This window comes from Scatophagus argus, chromosome 4 (genome assembly GCF_020382885.2).
Source record: "Scatophagus argus isolate fScaArg1 chromosome 4, fScaArg1.pri, whole genome shotgun sequence".
NCBI classification, from domain to species: Eukaryota; Metazoa; Chordata; class Actinopteri; family Scatophagidae; genus Scatophagus; species Scatophagus argus.
Window position 1 is genome coordinate 10,926,932 of NC_058496.1, and position 15,745 is coordinate 10,942,676.

General features: G+C 38.8%; 1 protein-coding gene across 2 annotated transcripts; it reads left to right on the top strand.

The window, feature by feature from the left end:
- The first annotated feature begins 411 nt into the window (after window positions 1-411).
- On the top strand, window positions 412-15,592 carry me2 (malic enzyme 2, NAD(+)-dependent, mitochondrial). 2 transcript variants are annotated; one of them, XM_046387661.1, is made up of 15 exons: window positions 412-612; window positions 4,248-4,398; window positions 7,672-7,805; window positions 7,959-8,108; window positions 8,418-8,493; window positions 8,858-9,019; window positions 9,119-9,332; window positions 9,566-9,663; window positions 10,032-10,145; window positions 10,272-10,383; window positions 10,658-10,800; window positions 11,161-11,263; window positions 11,385-11,455; window positions 12,061-12,159; window positions 12,457-15,592. In XM_046387661.1, exons 2-15 carry the CDS (start codon window positions 4,285-4,287, stop codon window positions 12,616-12,618), a joined length of 1,752 nt encoding a protein of 583 aa, XP_046243617.1. In that variant the 5' UTR covers window positions 412-612; window positions 4,248-4,284; the 3' UTR covers window positions 12,619-15,592. The 2 variants fall into 2 exon arrangements, with proteins under 2 accessions (XP_046243617.1, XP_046243618.1); XM_046387662.1 differs by having other exon boundaries at window positions 4,251-4,398.
- Window positions 15,593-15,745: the final 153 nt, after the last annotated feature.

Consider the following 15,745-nt stretch of genomic DNA (forward strand, 5'->3'; position numbering starts at 1 on the left):
CTGCCCTCTACTGTTTTTCTCAGTATTATAGTCCTGATCTTCTGGCACGCTTGTGCAGCACTATTTCTTTGCCTAATCCTTTGTAAACATGCAAAACAACAAATGGTTATAATATCTGAATATAGGCTTGGGAAATTACTTTGTCATTTGAACCTCAAAAAATACAGCTAAATTAATAGTAACAACCAAACCAAAACAACAGGCAAACATCAAAAGGTCAACAGAGCTGCCCACCATAAAATAAAACACCATCTTTCCTCTGTAACTAATAAAAAAATAATTAATTGAACACGATTATACTTAAAATGAGAGAATCTGCTTTTACAATAACTACGACCGATGGGCTTCTCTCCCAAAATGTATGTCGCAATGCATATATTTACGGTAACCAAGAAGGAAATCCCAACATGTGATTGGATGAGCGGCCACGTTCTTCTACACAGCGTCCCATCCAATCCACACCAGCACTCTGCTGCATCTGTGGCTGCCGTGAAGGGACAAACAAGGAGGTCAAGTAACAGCAGTTTTACAGAGAACTCCGGGCTAAAAATGCTTTAAAAACAACACACTATCCAACGAAACTAACCGCAGTATTGGAATATTCAAGAGCAGGTAAGCGAAGCCGTTATATTTAAGGAAATGAAAATCCTGTGTGTCAACTAAGAACTTCCCGTTTCTGAACCAAGACTTAGCAAGCAGGGTGGTCTGAATGAATGACAGCCCGTAACTCATTAGGCTAAAAACTTGAGTGTCGCAGTGCTGTGTCATCTTAAACATTTTACGTTACACGCATTAAGGCTTGTGTGCTTTTGTGTCGTTCCCGCGTTTGGTGAAACAGGTGTTCATATGACTACGCAGCTTGGTTTGGTTTTGTCATAAGATAGCCAGATGTTAGCTTGTGGTTAGCATTTGTTAGTTGCTTTTTGTTGTGTGACTGTGTATGAGATTGTGATTTGCAGTTAGATTGTTGTTTTTAGATATGTCAGTCCTATTTTTCTATCTAAACGTAACGTTAACCTCAGCAGTAACATCCTTCCACTTCCATCTCCAAACAAGATGGAGGAAGAAATAGTGAGGTGTAAATATCCCCTTCTTTTTGTTAACTACGTTGTAAGTGCAGTCGCAGCATAAAGGCATAAGTCATGAGACCAAAGATTTTACTGTCCCTTCTGCGCTTATTACGACATTTACAGCACAGCACACGAGCATGCAAAACTTTCTCCGCTAAATGATCAGTTCAGATGCCGCTCAGTAACAGGTTTTGCACATGCTACGTGTATGTGTTATTACATTTCACTTCCATTCATTGTCACTAATGAAGAAACAAGATGGTCAGGTCTTTCTGGGAGAAAAATAGCAGCTGTCAGTAAAGCCACATCTAGCTGTACATTACCTCTGATTAATGTCTTTTTGTTTCAATTTAAAGTAATCTAACTTCTACTACTATACAACTACTCTATAACTTTATTAAAATGGCTTTAGTTGTGTACTGATGTACCCTTATCCCAGTATAATTCCTCCCTTAGACCATAAAAAGTTTACACATGAAAGCATGTGTGTGGGTGTTACTGATTGCTTGTTACACTAAGAAAGGATGCATGAACACCGGCTTCCTGCTGGCAAGTATAGCATTAAATCTTCACACTGTGACTACTTCAGTCAAAACAGTCATTGTTTGCACAAATACAGCAATCATTTCTGTTTGAAGAGTACTTCTAGACACAGTCATGCCATAAGCCATATGAAGTGACTTATCCAATAAGTGTAACCATCAGGTTGATTACATCAGTCCATTGGTATGTTTACATTGCAGATTATGTCAAGTTTGGAAACAAAAGTAAGAGAACATTCAATTTTGCAATTTCTTCAATCCCCCTGAAAAGCAGGACACCTTCAAGATTGATCTTGGTCTAAAATCGTCAGATTGCTCACACCTAGGTTGAAGATATCCAAATGTAAGATTATAGGTGGGTTGCTTGCTCGCTTTTATGAGTTATTTGCATGCACACAATTGCAGTTATAAAGAGTCCAGACCAGTTTCTGACTGTGGAGTGTCCAGGGGCATTCACACTAGTTGTTCCAACACTGATGAACAAAGCTGACTGATTACAGTTTTGGTGCCAGAACTAACTTGCTGCTTGGCAGACACAAAAAGTATGAAACAAGGAATTATGTTCAGTTTCAGCATATTCGATTCCCTACAGATGACAGGCTGATAAAGTGTGGGAGGAAATGAAAAGGGATTTAATAGCCCTGCTGTTTCAAATACTGACCTCATCAGGTAATCACACTTTATATGTTCTAGAAACAGGTGGGAACAAAATTGGATGTGGTTAAATTGGATTTCAAAGATGCTGCTTCAAAGCTGTTTCTCTTCTGTGTATCAAATCAAACCGAGATTCAAATGTCTTTTGATTATTGGTGCCGCTTGTACAGTCTGCCACTTTGGCCCTGGCTTTAATGCTGCTTTCTAGGCAGTGTTTCCTGTGGTAATTTATAAACTGGCATAGATGTTCATCAAAATGAAACCAGGGTGATCTAATTACACTCAGGAATTACCGTAAAAAATTGCCAATAGCTTTTTCCGGTTTTGTGTGGTTACCATTGGTTGATAAGCAAGAATAGTGAGGAACGGAGGTTTATTCCTTTGTCACCTGAGCTCAGCTGTATGTTTTTCCAGCCATGAAATCACCCAAAGAGATCCAAAGCCTTTTTTCCTCTGTAATTTCCTATGTGTTTACACTAAAATGATAACTGGATATTTCTAACCAATTTTTGAAACAGCTGACTGCAGCTGACTGCTGCGGTCACTAAACTACAAGGAACTAAAATAGAAATTGCATGCAATAATGCTCACATTGCTGTTCTGCACATAACTTGCTTACAGGTTCAGTTGCATTTCCTCTGGGTCAGGTCTTGACATCAAAGAAGGCCAGAAGGAATTTGGACTGGATAACAAAATTAATTAAAATGCAAGAGAATAGTTTAAATTGAGCAAATATTATTGTGTAAAAGAGAAATTATTATGGATTTCCTTTGTGGGAGCCAAGCTGCTCTTAATTGTTTAAAACTTAGAAAGGCACAAGCCATAGTCTTAGCTGGCCTCTTTTCTGTTGCCACAACAATGCACAACACAATGTGTTGGCAAATCACAGGTCACATGCATGACATAGCTCTTACAATGAAGATACTATTCCGGGCTACTGACATCAGCTGACAGTAGACTAGGAGCTACATAGAAAAGGGAAAACACAGCAGTAGTCGTTGCATCATTTTAGGGAATCCTGGCATCGGATACTATTTTGTTTAGTTATGAGCATGTTTTAACTCCTTCACTCCTGGAATAGTAAGACTGATTCATTCCTTCAGCTATGCTCTTCAGATGCCACTTATGATTTATGTGATTATTGGTTAAAGTCTTGTTTTCACTTTGTGATATTCTGCTGTCTTTCCTGTCGGTTGACTGATGCCACCATGATGTAGCTTGTTCTCTGTCTTCACATGGAGCTTGCTGTGAAAAGGATTATGACAGGCTTTCAAAGCTCTGTTTCTCAGATCTTTCTCTAAATCACCTCTGTCTTCATCCAGATTAATGACTAGCCACTGCTGTCAGCATTTGTAATCCCCGAGTGTGTGTCTGTCCATACACACCATTCGCTGGCTTCTGTGATAAAGTGTGTCAGTAAGCTGACAGTCTTCACTGCAGATAACATAACATCATACCAAGTGCAATAACGGTCTCATGATATCTTGTGTTCAAAGGTTGTGCTGGCGATGCGCTGCAGGCCTTCACTCTCAGAGGAAAGAATAGTTCAAACTTCAGCCAATAACTCTTAACAACCTGTTGGCACTAAGGATTGGTTTCACATTCAAGCCATAAACACTGAAATTAACAAGTGGATTTTTGTAGTATTTGAATCTTGTCGGAAACCAACTCTTAAAAGACAGCAAATGCATTTGTTTTATAATTAATTATGGCTTCCCCAAACTCCTGTAATCAAAGTTGTAATTTACATATAATACAAATAATAACATAATACAAAAGCCTGAAGAGTGTTTTAAGTCTTCATGGTAATAACTGCTGTACATAAAAAATTACCCAGGAGACTCTTTAATAATTTCCCAGATCAGGCACTTACTATGGCCAACAAACATACAGATGAAGACAGAACTACATAGTCATATCTCAGGGGAAAACTAGGATTTTTTATTATTATTATTAACTTTGTTTCTCTCTCCTACCTCAGCAGCTCTCCACCAGAGTCAGACCAGTGACTGTCCACCATGCTGTCCAGGTTGAGAACAACCTTGTCCCTGAGGCCCTGTGTCTCTGTTTGTCGATGGGCACACACCAAAGAGAAGGGCAAACCCCTCATGCTCAACCCTCGCACCAACAAAGTGAGTGGATTAATGACATTGTGCCAGCATTTAGAAGAAGGCATAGTGGTTAAACAGATGGCAGCGAAGGTCTAACATGTCTTTCACCATGTTAGACCTTTTGTGGCACATCCATGCCAGTTATGCCTTGCTGTGAAGCAGGCTAATTGGCATAAGGTTTTTGCATGTCAGAGTGGAAAACAATTGTAATATATGTCAGCATACATAATGTTTTTGGTTACAATGAACAAATGAATACCAATAATTGTACTCCAGATTGCAAGGGGTGCAAACACTGTATGAAAAAGGCTGTAAGAAATTTAAATCAATCCATAAATGATTATTAATTAATTATTTCTACAAGAAGTAGAATGTCACTCATTCAAATGTAACAGCCACTAGATATATGTAAATGTTTGCTGTGTATTTGGTGTCGTTTACATAGAGTAGTGTGTTTTGTTTTACAGTACAGACTATGCTGTATTATATTGATAAGTCAAGAGATGCATCAGTTAATCTTCTCCCTGAAACAAGGATTGGAAACAACTGAAAAACAGGACTACTTTGCTCCTAGCTAAAAGGTTTTCCAGCAGCTAGTTGGTGGCTGCTTTTAATGCTGCTGCTGTCTGAATTGGCCTGGCTTCTAATACTTGGTTTCAGATCCTAAATGGATTATTTTCATGCATTTACACAGCCTATCTAATTTATCATAGGATTTTAACCCATCCAGTGCAGTTGTACTCGTGTTGTCATTTTTAAAATACTGGAAGCGAGATTGCAATGCCGACACAAGTAAATAAAAGTGACAAGGTAGATTCCCATTTCTAAATAGCATCTCAACTAATTAGATCATTATTGGCATAAACCTGAACATGATTTATTTTCTTGTCGCCTTGAATTAGAGTCACTAATAAATAATTGACATTAATAGTTGGTGATTAAAGAGTAGCTTGACTGAAAACATTGATTTTGGCATGATTTTTTATTTCATTTTTTCTGTCTGTTTCAGTCTGTTGATTTCAGTTTGAAATGTTTGTCGAATAATAACCGAAACCCAACTCTGTTTAATTGCTTGCTAATAAGTTGTGGGCAGTTAATTTCTGCACTACAAGGGCCTCAAAAAGGGGCTGTTTTATTCCTTTGTCTTTTATTTTTTGTATGAAACTATTTCATTTTATTTCATTTTATCTGCTCCTACTCACAGCCTTATTAGTGATGTCTCATGCTGTGTATAAAGAACTTTGAACTGACTTTAACCTCTGCTATACAAATAGACTAGCCTTGCCTCGCCATGCACGTGTAACCACACCCAGCAGTGGTGTAACGTCTTCCTTAATGTAGCATGCTGGGGACTTCAAATGACAAACAGTCCGTGATTTTTGAGCTGGTGTAAGCTGTTCATGCTCTTATGCTAAAAGCGACAGATCTTAGATGGCTACGCCTATACCTAATCTGGTATACTTAACCAAAAATCAATAATTAATATGTCTCACATTGATTGGTGTGTCTCATGGCTGGTTTTTCCAACTGCTGAAATGACATTTGTAACATGATGCTGTAGTTGCTTGAAGTGACATGATCTCACTCTATGCAGGTTATGCTAAAGTTAGCCAAGACACATGTGCTAAACATAGAAATCCCAACCTACATGTAAAGTCATCACAGGCTAACTGGCTGGTGGTCCTAAAAATAGTGTGAACACAGCAACTGCATTCAGACTGTACTTCCGGCCTCAGTCCTTACTATGTTCATTTTGTTTACATGAGCCTAATTTAGAAATCCATTTGCTGATCAAAACCTACTGAAGAATGAAAAAGATTTGAGAATAAGGGTTAGGGTGTTTTGATTTATATTTAGATGGCAGAATTTCATCTAGTGTTACAAGGTCTTGCATCTAAAAACACTTAAAACTACATGAAAACAGGTGGAAACAGCAATTTGCTTGTTACTCTGAGGGACATATTTGCCAGAGATTTGATTTGCATCAGCATACTGCATAGTTATGACTCTCAGAACTCATCATAACTCTGCAGTAAAGGTCATAGTGTTGCAGAAACGCATTACACTGTCAGCAGGACTACATCAAAGAATTGAAATAAGTTTTGTAAGATGATGCTGTGTGTTTAAAGAGCTGTGATTCATCTGCGCAAAATCAAAACAAATGAATTCTTGAAGCTAAAGTTTGTAAACTGGGTGGGTGGTTTGCCTTGTCCATTCAGGATTACTTCCTGTGTAGTGTACTCTTGAATGGCCTTGAAACACCAGCGTGCCTTTTTTTCTGAAAGTATAGTTTTCAATTAACTTTCAACATAAAGAATGGCACAGGCTTATCATAGGATATACAGATAAATTTAAGATAGATTTAAGGAGTATAACTATTAGCTTTTCAGGATGTGCATCATTTTACATTTTGTTAATCAGGCTATTTTTTCAGACTGGTTAGAATCACTCAAATGACTCTCAAAATGCCAAACAGCAGCTTTCAGTTCCATGTAAAAGAAAAAAAATAAAAACTATGTGGTGCTGCATTATGTTTAGAGGAACCGCACACGGGAGTAGAGTGCAGTGAAATGCTCCATCAGCATGACTCAGCATTTTGCCAGGGGGGACCCCAGCATTCATCACTCTGACAAAATCCTCATCCCCTTCCCCAGCCCCACACGTTATGACTTCCATGTGTTGCACCCATATTTCATTCAGAGGCGGGCTTGTAAACATACATACACATACACTGTTGGAACACGAACACTTTGTACCCCTCTTGCCTCGTCCTCTCTTTCATACAGAGGGGTCTTTCTACCCAGAGTCCTCTTCATTGGCTTCTTTGAGGCTAATCCCTGCTCTTACCACCTTTCTCTCTTTTCCCCAACTGCAATATTGCTTTCATTCGGTCTCCCCTCAGCTGCCATTCTTTTACTGTTGAGGGTCAGTAGGTCAACCCTTAGTCTAAGGTCTTGTAGGTAATGCACTGCACTCTCTGGTAACAAAAGTACATCATAGTATGTGAACATTTCCTGCAGCAGATTGTTAAAATTGGCTCAGTAATATATGTGTTTAATTAATAAAATTAAAGTATGGTATTATATGTGAAATATGTGGAACATACTTGTCTCTTTACAAGAAAGAAGCTCATAATCCCTCTTGACATATTGGCACAGCCACACCTGCCCGCTGAACTCACTTCAGTTGGTGTAACTTAACTGAAAGTAATTTTCTAATAATGAGTAGCTGACACAAGGTAGATACCCACATTCTCCTTATCTCCCTACTCACTCCTCTCTTTTCACTCTCCAGGGTATGGCCTTCACTCTCAAGGAGCGACAGATTTTGGGAATACATGGTCTGTTGCCTCCCAAATTGGAGACACAGGACATTCAGGCCATGCGCTTTCAGAAAAATCTCAAGAAGCTGACCGATCCCCTTGAGAAGTAAGGACACATTTTGCATAAAGCACAGGAAACCACAGTATGATTGTCTTTGTTGAGGCGTTTTTCATTAATCATTTATTTTTGTTGTTTGTCTCCTTCTATATGTTTAAATTTTTCACCCTCTTTCCTGTTTTTTACCCCTCCTCCATGCAGGTATGTCTACTTGATGGGCATTCAGGAAAGGAATGAGAGGCTTTTCTATAGGGTGTTGATGGAAGACATAGAGGCATTGATGCCAATTGTCTACACTCCCACTGTAGGCCTGGCCTGCACTCAGTATGGACACATCTTTAGAAGACCCAAGTAAGCATAAAGTAAAGCTATCAAGAATTGACTTTTGTAGTCTGAGCTCTTATTGTAGGTTTTACTTTGTTGGCAGACATGGTGTACCTTTTGCGCTCTCGGGAATTGATATTTAGGACAAAGAAGCAAATTTTGAACTTAATACTTGTAGTGCTCCCGTCACGCGCACAAATTTCAGCCTCCTGTTCAGGAGTTCCATGAAAGTGATAAGACTTGACTATAATAATGTTAAGTATGTTATTGCAGCGGAGATGTGTTTGTTCTTCCAAATTGCAATGTAGCCAACTATCCTCTTGTTTCTCTCGCCAGAGGCTTGTTCATTTCCATTCAGGACAAAGGACATGTCCGGTCCATCCTGGACAACTGGCCAGAGACTAATGTTGCAGTGAGTACCTGAAAACCTCACCACAGTGACATCTTTTTGAGCTGTTAAACCCACAGACTGAAGATTGAAGAAATCCATTGTGAATATGACAATAGTCATTTACAGACATAATAATAATAATAATAAGACAAAATATGAATAGATAGAAATCAGAGTCATAAATATCACCGTCAGTCTGTAAGGAGAGTCTTGTTAATTGATCTATCACTGTTCACATTTTCTGCAATCACCTGGCTAAGCTGCCATTTAATATCGCTCACAGTTGTGTGCTTGTAAGATGTTAATCGCAGTTTTCCTGACTGGTTTACATATTTTTCCATCTCCTCCTCTCTCTCTCACTCTCTCTCTCTGTCTCTTTCTGTAGGCGGTAGTGGTAACCGATGGAGAGCGTATTTTAGGATTAGGAGACCTTGGTGTTTATGGAATGGGCATCCCTGTCGGAAAACTGTGCCTGTACACCGCCTGTGCCGGCATTAGACCTGAGAAATGTCTGCCTGTGGTGATAGATGTTGGCACAGACAATGAGGTAGGCAGGCTGGACGTGTGTGGTTCCTGAATACTAATGTGTGGCTTTGGGGAAAGTAAACCTCATCATCCTTCATGTTTGTCCTTGCCCTCCAATCAGACTCTCCTCAAGGATCCGTTCTACATGGGCCTGTACCAGAAGCGAGATCGCTCTCAAGCTTACGATGATCTGATCGATGAGTTCATGGAGGCTGTGGTAGACAAATATGGCCAGGACACTCTGATCCAATTCGAGGACTTTGGGAACCACAATGCCTTCCGCTTCCTCAGGAAGTACAGGGAGAAGTACTGCACCTTCAACGATGATATCCAAGGTACACAGATACTTGGGAGTTGTACTTGGCCAGCTTGCTTATTCAGTTAAAATTAACAATTGAATTAATTGGTGTTGCTTAAAGCACCATTCTAGATGTTGTGCATTTTCCCTCCTATCCCTGCAATTTGCATATCCTTTAAACTGTTTCGTTGTTGGAACACAGTGATTAATCTGTTCTCTTTGAGGCAGAGACTTCATTGTTTTCTGTTGTCTTCTGCTGGATGTTTCCAGGCACTGCGTCTGTAGCCCTTGCAGGTCTGTTAGCTGCTCAGAGAGCCATTGGAAAACCCATTACTGAACACCGGGTGCTTTTCCTGGGAGCTGGAGAGGTAAAATAATATTGAACCATTAATCACTTAAATCAAGTTTTGTTGGTTTTGCTTTGTTTTTGGCTTTTTTTGTCTCACCAGTTTGGAATATTTGGAACAATACCATGTATCCATATACAATAGACACATCTTTAAGTCATACTGCCCCCTACTGACCAGAACTGGTAATACTAATAACATATGATGAACAAACACTGAAGAACTTAAAGGTATTCAAAGTGTGCTCAACAATAACCACAACTTTTCTCGGGGAAGGGTGAAGTCACTTGGTCATTCTCGTGTTTGAAAATGAGGGTTAAAACTTTTACTATGGTTACACTGCTTAAATACTTTGAATGTTTGAATTGATAGGGGTATGTTCTCCATAGGCTGCCCTCGGTATTGCCAATCTGATTGTAATGGCCATGATGGAGACGGGGATGACCCAAGCTGAGGCCAGAAAAAGGGTCTGGATGTATGATAAATATGGCTTACTAGTAAAGGTTAGTGTGTATGACCAGATGTACACATTATATGTCTGTTCGGTTTCCTGTCTGGCTTACTGTTGCTGGGTTTATTATATTTGTATTGATTTACTGTTGCCACCAATGTCCTGTATGTGACTCCAGGGCAGACCACAGGAGATGGACACTAATCAGGAGGCCTTTGTCCATGACAGTCCAGGGAATGTACAGAGCTTCCTAGATGCTGTCCACACTATCAAACCCACAGCTATTATTGGTAGGGAACATCTCATTTTTTGTATTTGTCTAAATGTGCAGCATCACAGTTAAGCTTGCAATATTTAAAAACAATAGCTGAATAAAATATTTTGTTTGTAATGTTATTGTTATGATTTTGTTTAATCCAAGCGGGAGGACTGTCTACTTATTAATTATCTGAAAGCTTAAATCGTCCTGTCATGGCTCGTTGTGCTGCAATCGTGAGCTCGTATTGTGCAGTAATTACAAAACACAAGCACGAGGTGACCAACATTTTTCTTTCCTTCTTCCAGGTGTGGCAGGAGCTGGACCTCTGTTCACCCACGACGTCATCAAGGCTATGGGGACTCTTAATGAACGACCAATCATCTTTGCCCTGAGTAACCCAACCGCTAAAGCCGAATGCACGGCCGAGGACGCCTACACACTCACTGATGTACGTGGGTCTTTCTGCATTCCTTTCTTTCCTTATGACTTTCTAAACTGTGGTTGGTAAATTATTTTAGAAGCAAATTACCTATAAATCGCCTCTAAATAAATTAAATGTTTTGAAAGAATTAAAATCAGGGGCCTGTCGGCGGCCTGTAATAAGTCTGTCAATAATTTAATTCAGCCTGAATGTCCTTGGCAACTAGGCCTAAATAGAGGGAAGGTTTCAGTTGGATACTTTCAAATCTAGCTTGCTTCTCTAGTGTTATCAGCTTTAAGAGTCCTTGTGCAGTCAAATCACTCTTCCTGTTGTCCTTTTTCTTTTCCCATCACCATTCTTTCACTCACCGTATTTTTTTCCCCACAGGGTAGATGTCTTTTTGCCAGTGGCAGTCCATTCGGTCCAGTCACTCTGAGTGATGGCCGCGTCTTCATTCCTGGACAAGGGAACAACGCTTACATCTTTCCTGGTAAAAGCTAAAAAAAAGAATATTTATATAAACATTGTTCGGACAATTATTTCTCTATAGTGAAATAAATTACTAGAGGTTAAGCAAATAAGAATACATGCTGTGTGTGTGTGTATCGCAGGTGTGGCCTTGGCTGTCATCCTGAGTGGAGTGAGACACATCAGTGACACTGTATTCTTAGAGGCTGCCAAGGTCTGACGTCTGACTTGTATTTCTCAGTGTATCTCTTTCCTAAACTTGCTGAACCTCATCTGTATCTTAACCTCCCCCCATCCTCCACTTATTTGCTGACTCTGTTCTGTATTCGTACGCTGTTTAGTGTCATGTAAACCTTAACCCTTTGATGTCTCCTGTTCCCTCTCTTTCTAGACTCTGGCTTTATAGCTAACAGATGAGGAGCTTTTAAAAGGCTGATCCTGCTTTGCACTTCTTCCATCTGTGTTCTCCTCTCTTTTGCTGGGCTTCATTTGAGTTGATTGCATTGATTAATGCGTAAAAAAAAAATCACAAGATGATTTCTTGCCAGCACTCTTTTTCAATATTGAAATGTTTTGCATCATGAAGACACTTTGCATGTTGGTAGTATGAGTGCAAATGGTTTGATTAGTTCCCTCACTTGACCTAACACTTCTTCTTTTTTATTTTTTTTTATTTTGTCTTACTCAAAAGCACTTTCACATTTAGTCAGGAATCAACAGAGAAAGATGCTGTATGCAAATAATAATAGATTTATATCACTGTTTTTTGGACCCTAGAAATGCATTTTCAGCCTAAAAGTATTTTTATACTCCTTCCAGACTCTTGCAGAGCAGCTGACAGATAAGGAGCTGGAAGAAGGCAGGCTTTATCCTCCTCTCTCCAACATCAGAGAGGTCTCTGTCCAGATGGCTGTCAAGGCAAGTTTTGGGAACCGACAATTTCCAACTTTGGCTGAATGTTTTGGCAACTGATAAAACTGTCAGTCCATTAGTCCAAACCTTAGCTGTTCCTGCCTAAACATCTTTATTTCTTACATAAAATGTAGTATTTTAATATAGAGGTCTATGGGAACTGACTGTCTTTCGGAGCCAGCCCCAAGCTTTCAAGGAACTCCACACCCTTGTTGCCTTCATTTTCCAGCCCCTGAGGCTGATGTCTGTTTGCATCTGACTCTCCCTAGTAGCCAATGCTAAACTTAATCTTTCTTGCTGTAGGTGGTGGAGTATGTCTATGCTAAAGGCATGGCGTTCCGCTACCCTGAGCCTCTGGACAAGAACGGCCTTGTACGGGCTACTGTGTGGAACACTCAATATGACTCCTTCCTGCCGGATACCTACGACTGGCCAGGTGTCAGCTTCAGCCCCAAGACTAACTAGAAGTAGAAGAGACCCTCACTGTGCCCCATGTCACAATGTCACGCTTCCTTTGTTTTCCACTCATATCTCAATCACAGATCTTTTGAGATGGTCACAGTGCAAACATCTGCTTATGAAAGTAGAAACCTCTTCCTACTAACAGGTTACTGTGTTTGCATGAACCCCTTCTTATTAGATCTGTGAAAAGGTAGAGTGGAAAGTGACTTTTGAAAGAGGACATTTGAATCGAAATGGCTATTTTCACTTCACAATCTGTTTTTGTTTTTTTAATCACCTCTGCATCACACATACACATACTCTGCACCAGGAAGGCCACCTAGTGGTTGGAAATGGAAGCATAGTTTCATTGTTCCAACCTTGTGATATATTTTAATGATCTATACTCAGTTTTAAAAAGAAAATAACAAGATTAATATCAGAATGTGGTATATTACAGTAAATTATCATTAAAACAGTGTAATATACTTTAGCAAGCATGAACCAAAACATCAAATTCGAACACTGGATAAATTAGATTACACTGAATAGTAAACACTGTACACTAACGTCACGGCTTGAGGTTAAAAGTAGTAGTAGTTTAGTCATAATTTACCTGGCAGTAAGTTTCCACATAAGAAATGTCATGTACAATACTTCTATCTTTTTCACACATTTTAAAAAGTAGTCACTCCTTACGTTATGATGACTCCATATTTGATGCAAACGGAGTTTTGTTGTGTACACTCCTGATGCAGAGGTTATTTCACTTGCTTGTATTCCAACTATACCTTCTTCTAACTAGCCCCATAGATAGCCAGACTTAACACACACATTATAAAATGCCGTATGGAAACTGAGTTTAAAAACTCCTTTTTAACCTACGCTTAAATTGAGATGCGCTGGTTATCAGAGAAGGTCTAATAGAGCCATGGAAACTGAGGAGATCTTATGAAGGGAAATTTATTTAAACTTATATAAATTTCAGTATTTTATTTGTTAGAATATTTTTGTCACATTATGTTTATTTCTCTGGATTTATTTTATTTATTTTGTGGGGTTGAGGAGATATTTACATATTTTGCCCTTGTGCTGTATAATGAATAGAAAGCCCACTGAAAGTCACTGACACTCCTTCGATGAGTTGTGATAATAAGAATCCCTAGAAATGAAGTCTTTTGCTGAAGTATAGTATACATCTTGTCCCCTCAATATTAAACAACAATTTGCACTGTCAAATGATTGGATAAATATTATTTTGTATTTTCAATATATTTTGTCTATTGTACATGTCATTTTGTGGAAAATAGGAGTGTCTGCTGAAAGAGTACTTATAAAGTTATGTTCAGTACATTCGTGTGTGTGTTGCCAGGTCGGTGGGTGGGTTTTCCCCCCTTGGAACATATTCAACAAGACAACAAATGTCCAGACACTGGACTCCTAATAACTGATCATACCATAATCAATAACAACACTGACACAGTTACCTCAAATTAACACGACTAAGAGGTAAAACTTTATTCGTGCATACTAAGTTTAAAAGTTAAAAAGTACCAACAGATGATAAATATCAGATAAAATAGAGAAGATTAATCATGAGATTAAAAAATACAGTGTAGTGCAAGATATGAACAGATAGTCCTGAATGTAATATAATAAAAGACCTTAGATTAAATGAACACAAACACCAAGCTTTTGGGCATTGTGAGTATGAGGTGCTCAAGTTACTCTGTACTTTACACTGTGGGCTATTCAAAATTCATATTAACATCAAAATAACAGTGACCAAATAGCGCTGCTAAGAGACATCACTAACCTTTTTATTAAATAGGGTTTTCATCTTCATCATATTATATAAAAAAAGACTGTTTCTGATCATGTTGATGTCCCAAAAAGTTCCTTGTGGGTGCTGTTAATGTATAGTTCTGCAGTACAGTATCACAAGAGAAAAGCTGACACAAACATTTGTTAGAGCACTTCTTTTTGATGTGGGAGTTGATTCACCTGTAGTGTTAATTAGTCGTGGTATAGCAGAAGTCATAGCACACATTTTTCAATGTAAGATATCCTATTAACTATATTCCAATGTGATGTACTCACAGACAAACTTATCTCTTCATATTTTGCTCTGTGCTCTGAGAGACTGGCTATAGTCCATTACACTGAGAAGTCTAAAGATCTAAAATTGTGTATTTAACTGAATATGTGACAATTGAGAAACCCTGACCATACACACACACACACACACGCTCATGAAGCAGTTACAGTCTTCTATTCAGCATATTTCATTTGAAGTATTGCCTTACGTATCATTATCAAAGGCACTGGCAGTATCATACATTAGTTTTCAAATATGTTTTAATATATCTTGTAGGCTGCTGTGTAAATTTTAATCTCAGGATATTGCATTAGGATCTTTTAAACACCTGCACTGAAGTGCCTGCACAATGTTCAGTGTCAGTTCCATATGACTTCACGTTCCATGATGTGAACCTACCAGCACGCTACAGACAAAGCTGAGAAACAACTCAACAGCACAGCCATTTGTTATATACAAAATGAGCTAACTGTGTTGTGTTCAATGTGCAGCTTTTACTGTGATAGACCAAGCAGCTCCTGGTTGTAAGCATTTGTACTTTTAAAGGCCAAGTCGTCTACTCATATTAAATATTTAAATTGTTTCATTTGAAGGAAACTACTTAGAAACAGTTTTAGCCCATTCAGTGTTTGCTCATGTGTCTGTCCAGTTGTTGCTACTGACTGTAACCGTCCACTATGATATTTTAGTGTGTTTAAGTTCTGTATGTCCAAGAATTATGTCCAAGTACATTTGTAGGAATTTGATGTTTGTTTTGCTCATGCGGTTCGTGTGTTCTTGTTGAAAATTTACTCCATATTTCACTGAAAGGTGCATCAAGTGTGTGTTTCTGATGGTTATTTTTGTTACACAGTGACATTGCCTTAGCGCAAATACAGAATAAAGATGTTTTATACTGTCTTATTTGGCTGCTGATTAATTTGTCACCGAGCAGCTTTATGCATTCAAATGTATTTTTTTTCCCCTTGATGTTTGACATTTAGCTGCCCCCTGTGTTTTGATTGTTATTATCCAGTTCTGGTTCTTTGTATTCCCGCATTGTGAAGACCTTCA

Coding starts and splice junctions, on each gene's coding strand:
- me2 (XM_046387661.1), top strand. CDS start 4,285: ATGCTGTCCAGGTTGAGAACAACCTTGTCCCTGAGGCCCTGTGTCTCT. Junction 9,664..10,031: donor TTTTCCTGGGAGCTGGAGAG/GTAAAATAATAT, acceptor TGTTCTCCATAG/GCTGCCCTCGGTATTGCCAA. Junction 10,801..11,160: donor ACGCCTACACACTCACTGAT/GTACGTGGGTCT, acceptor TTTTCCCCACAG/GGTAGATGTCTTTTTGCCAG.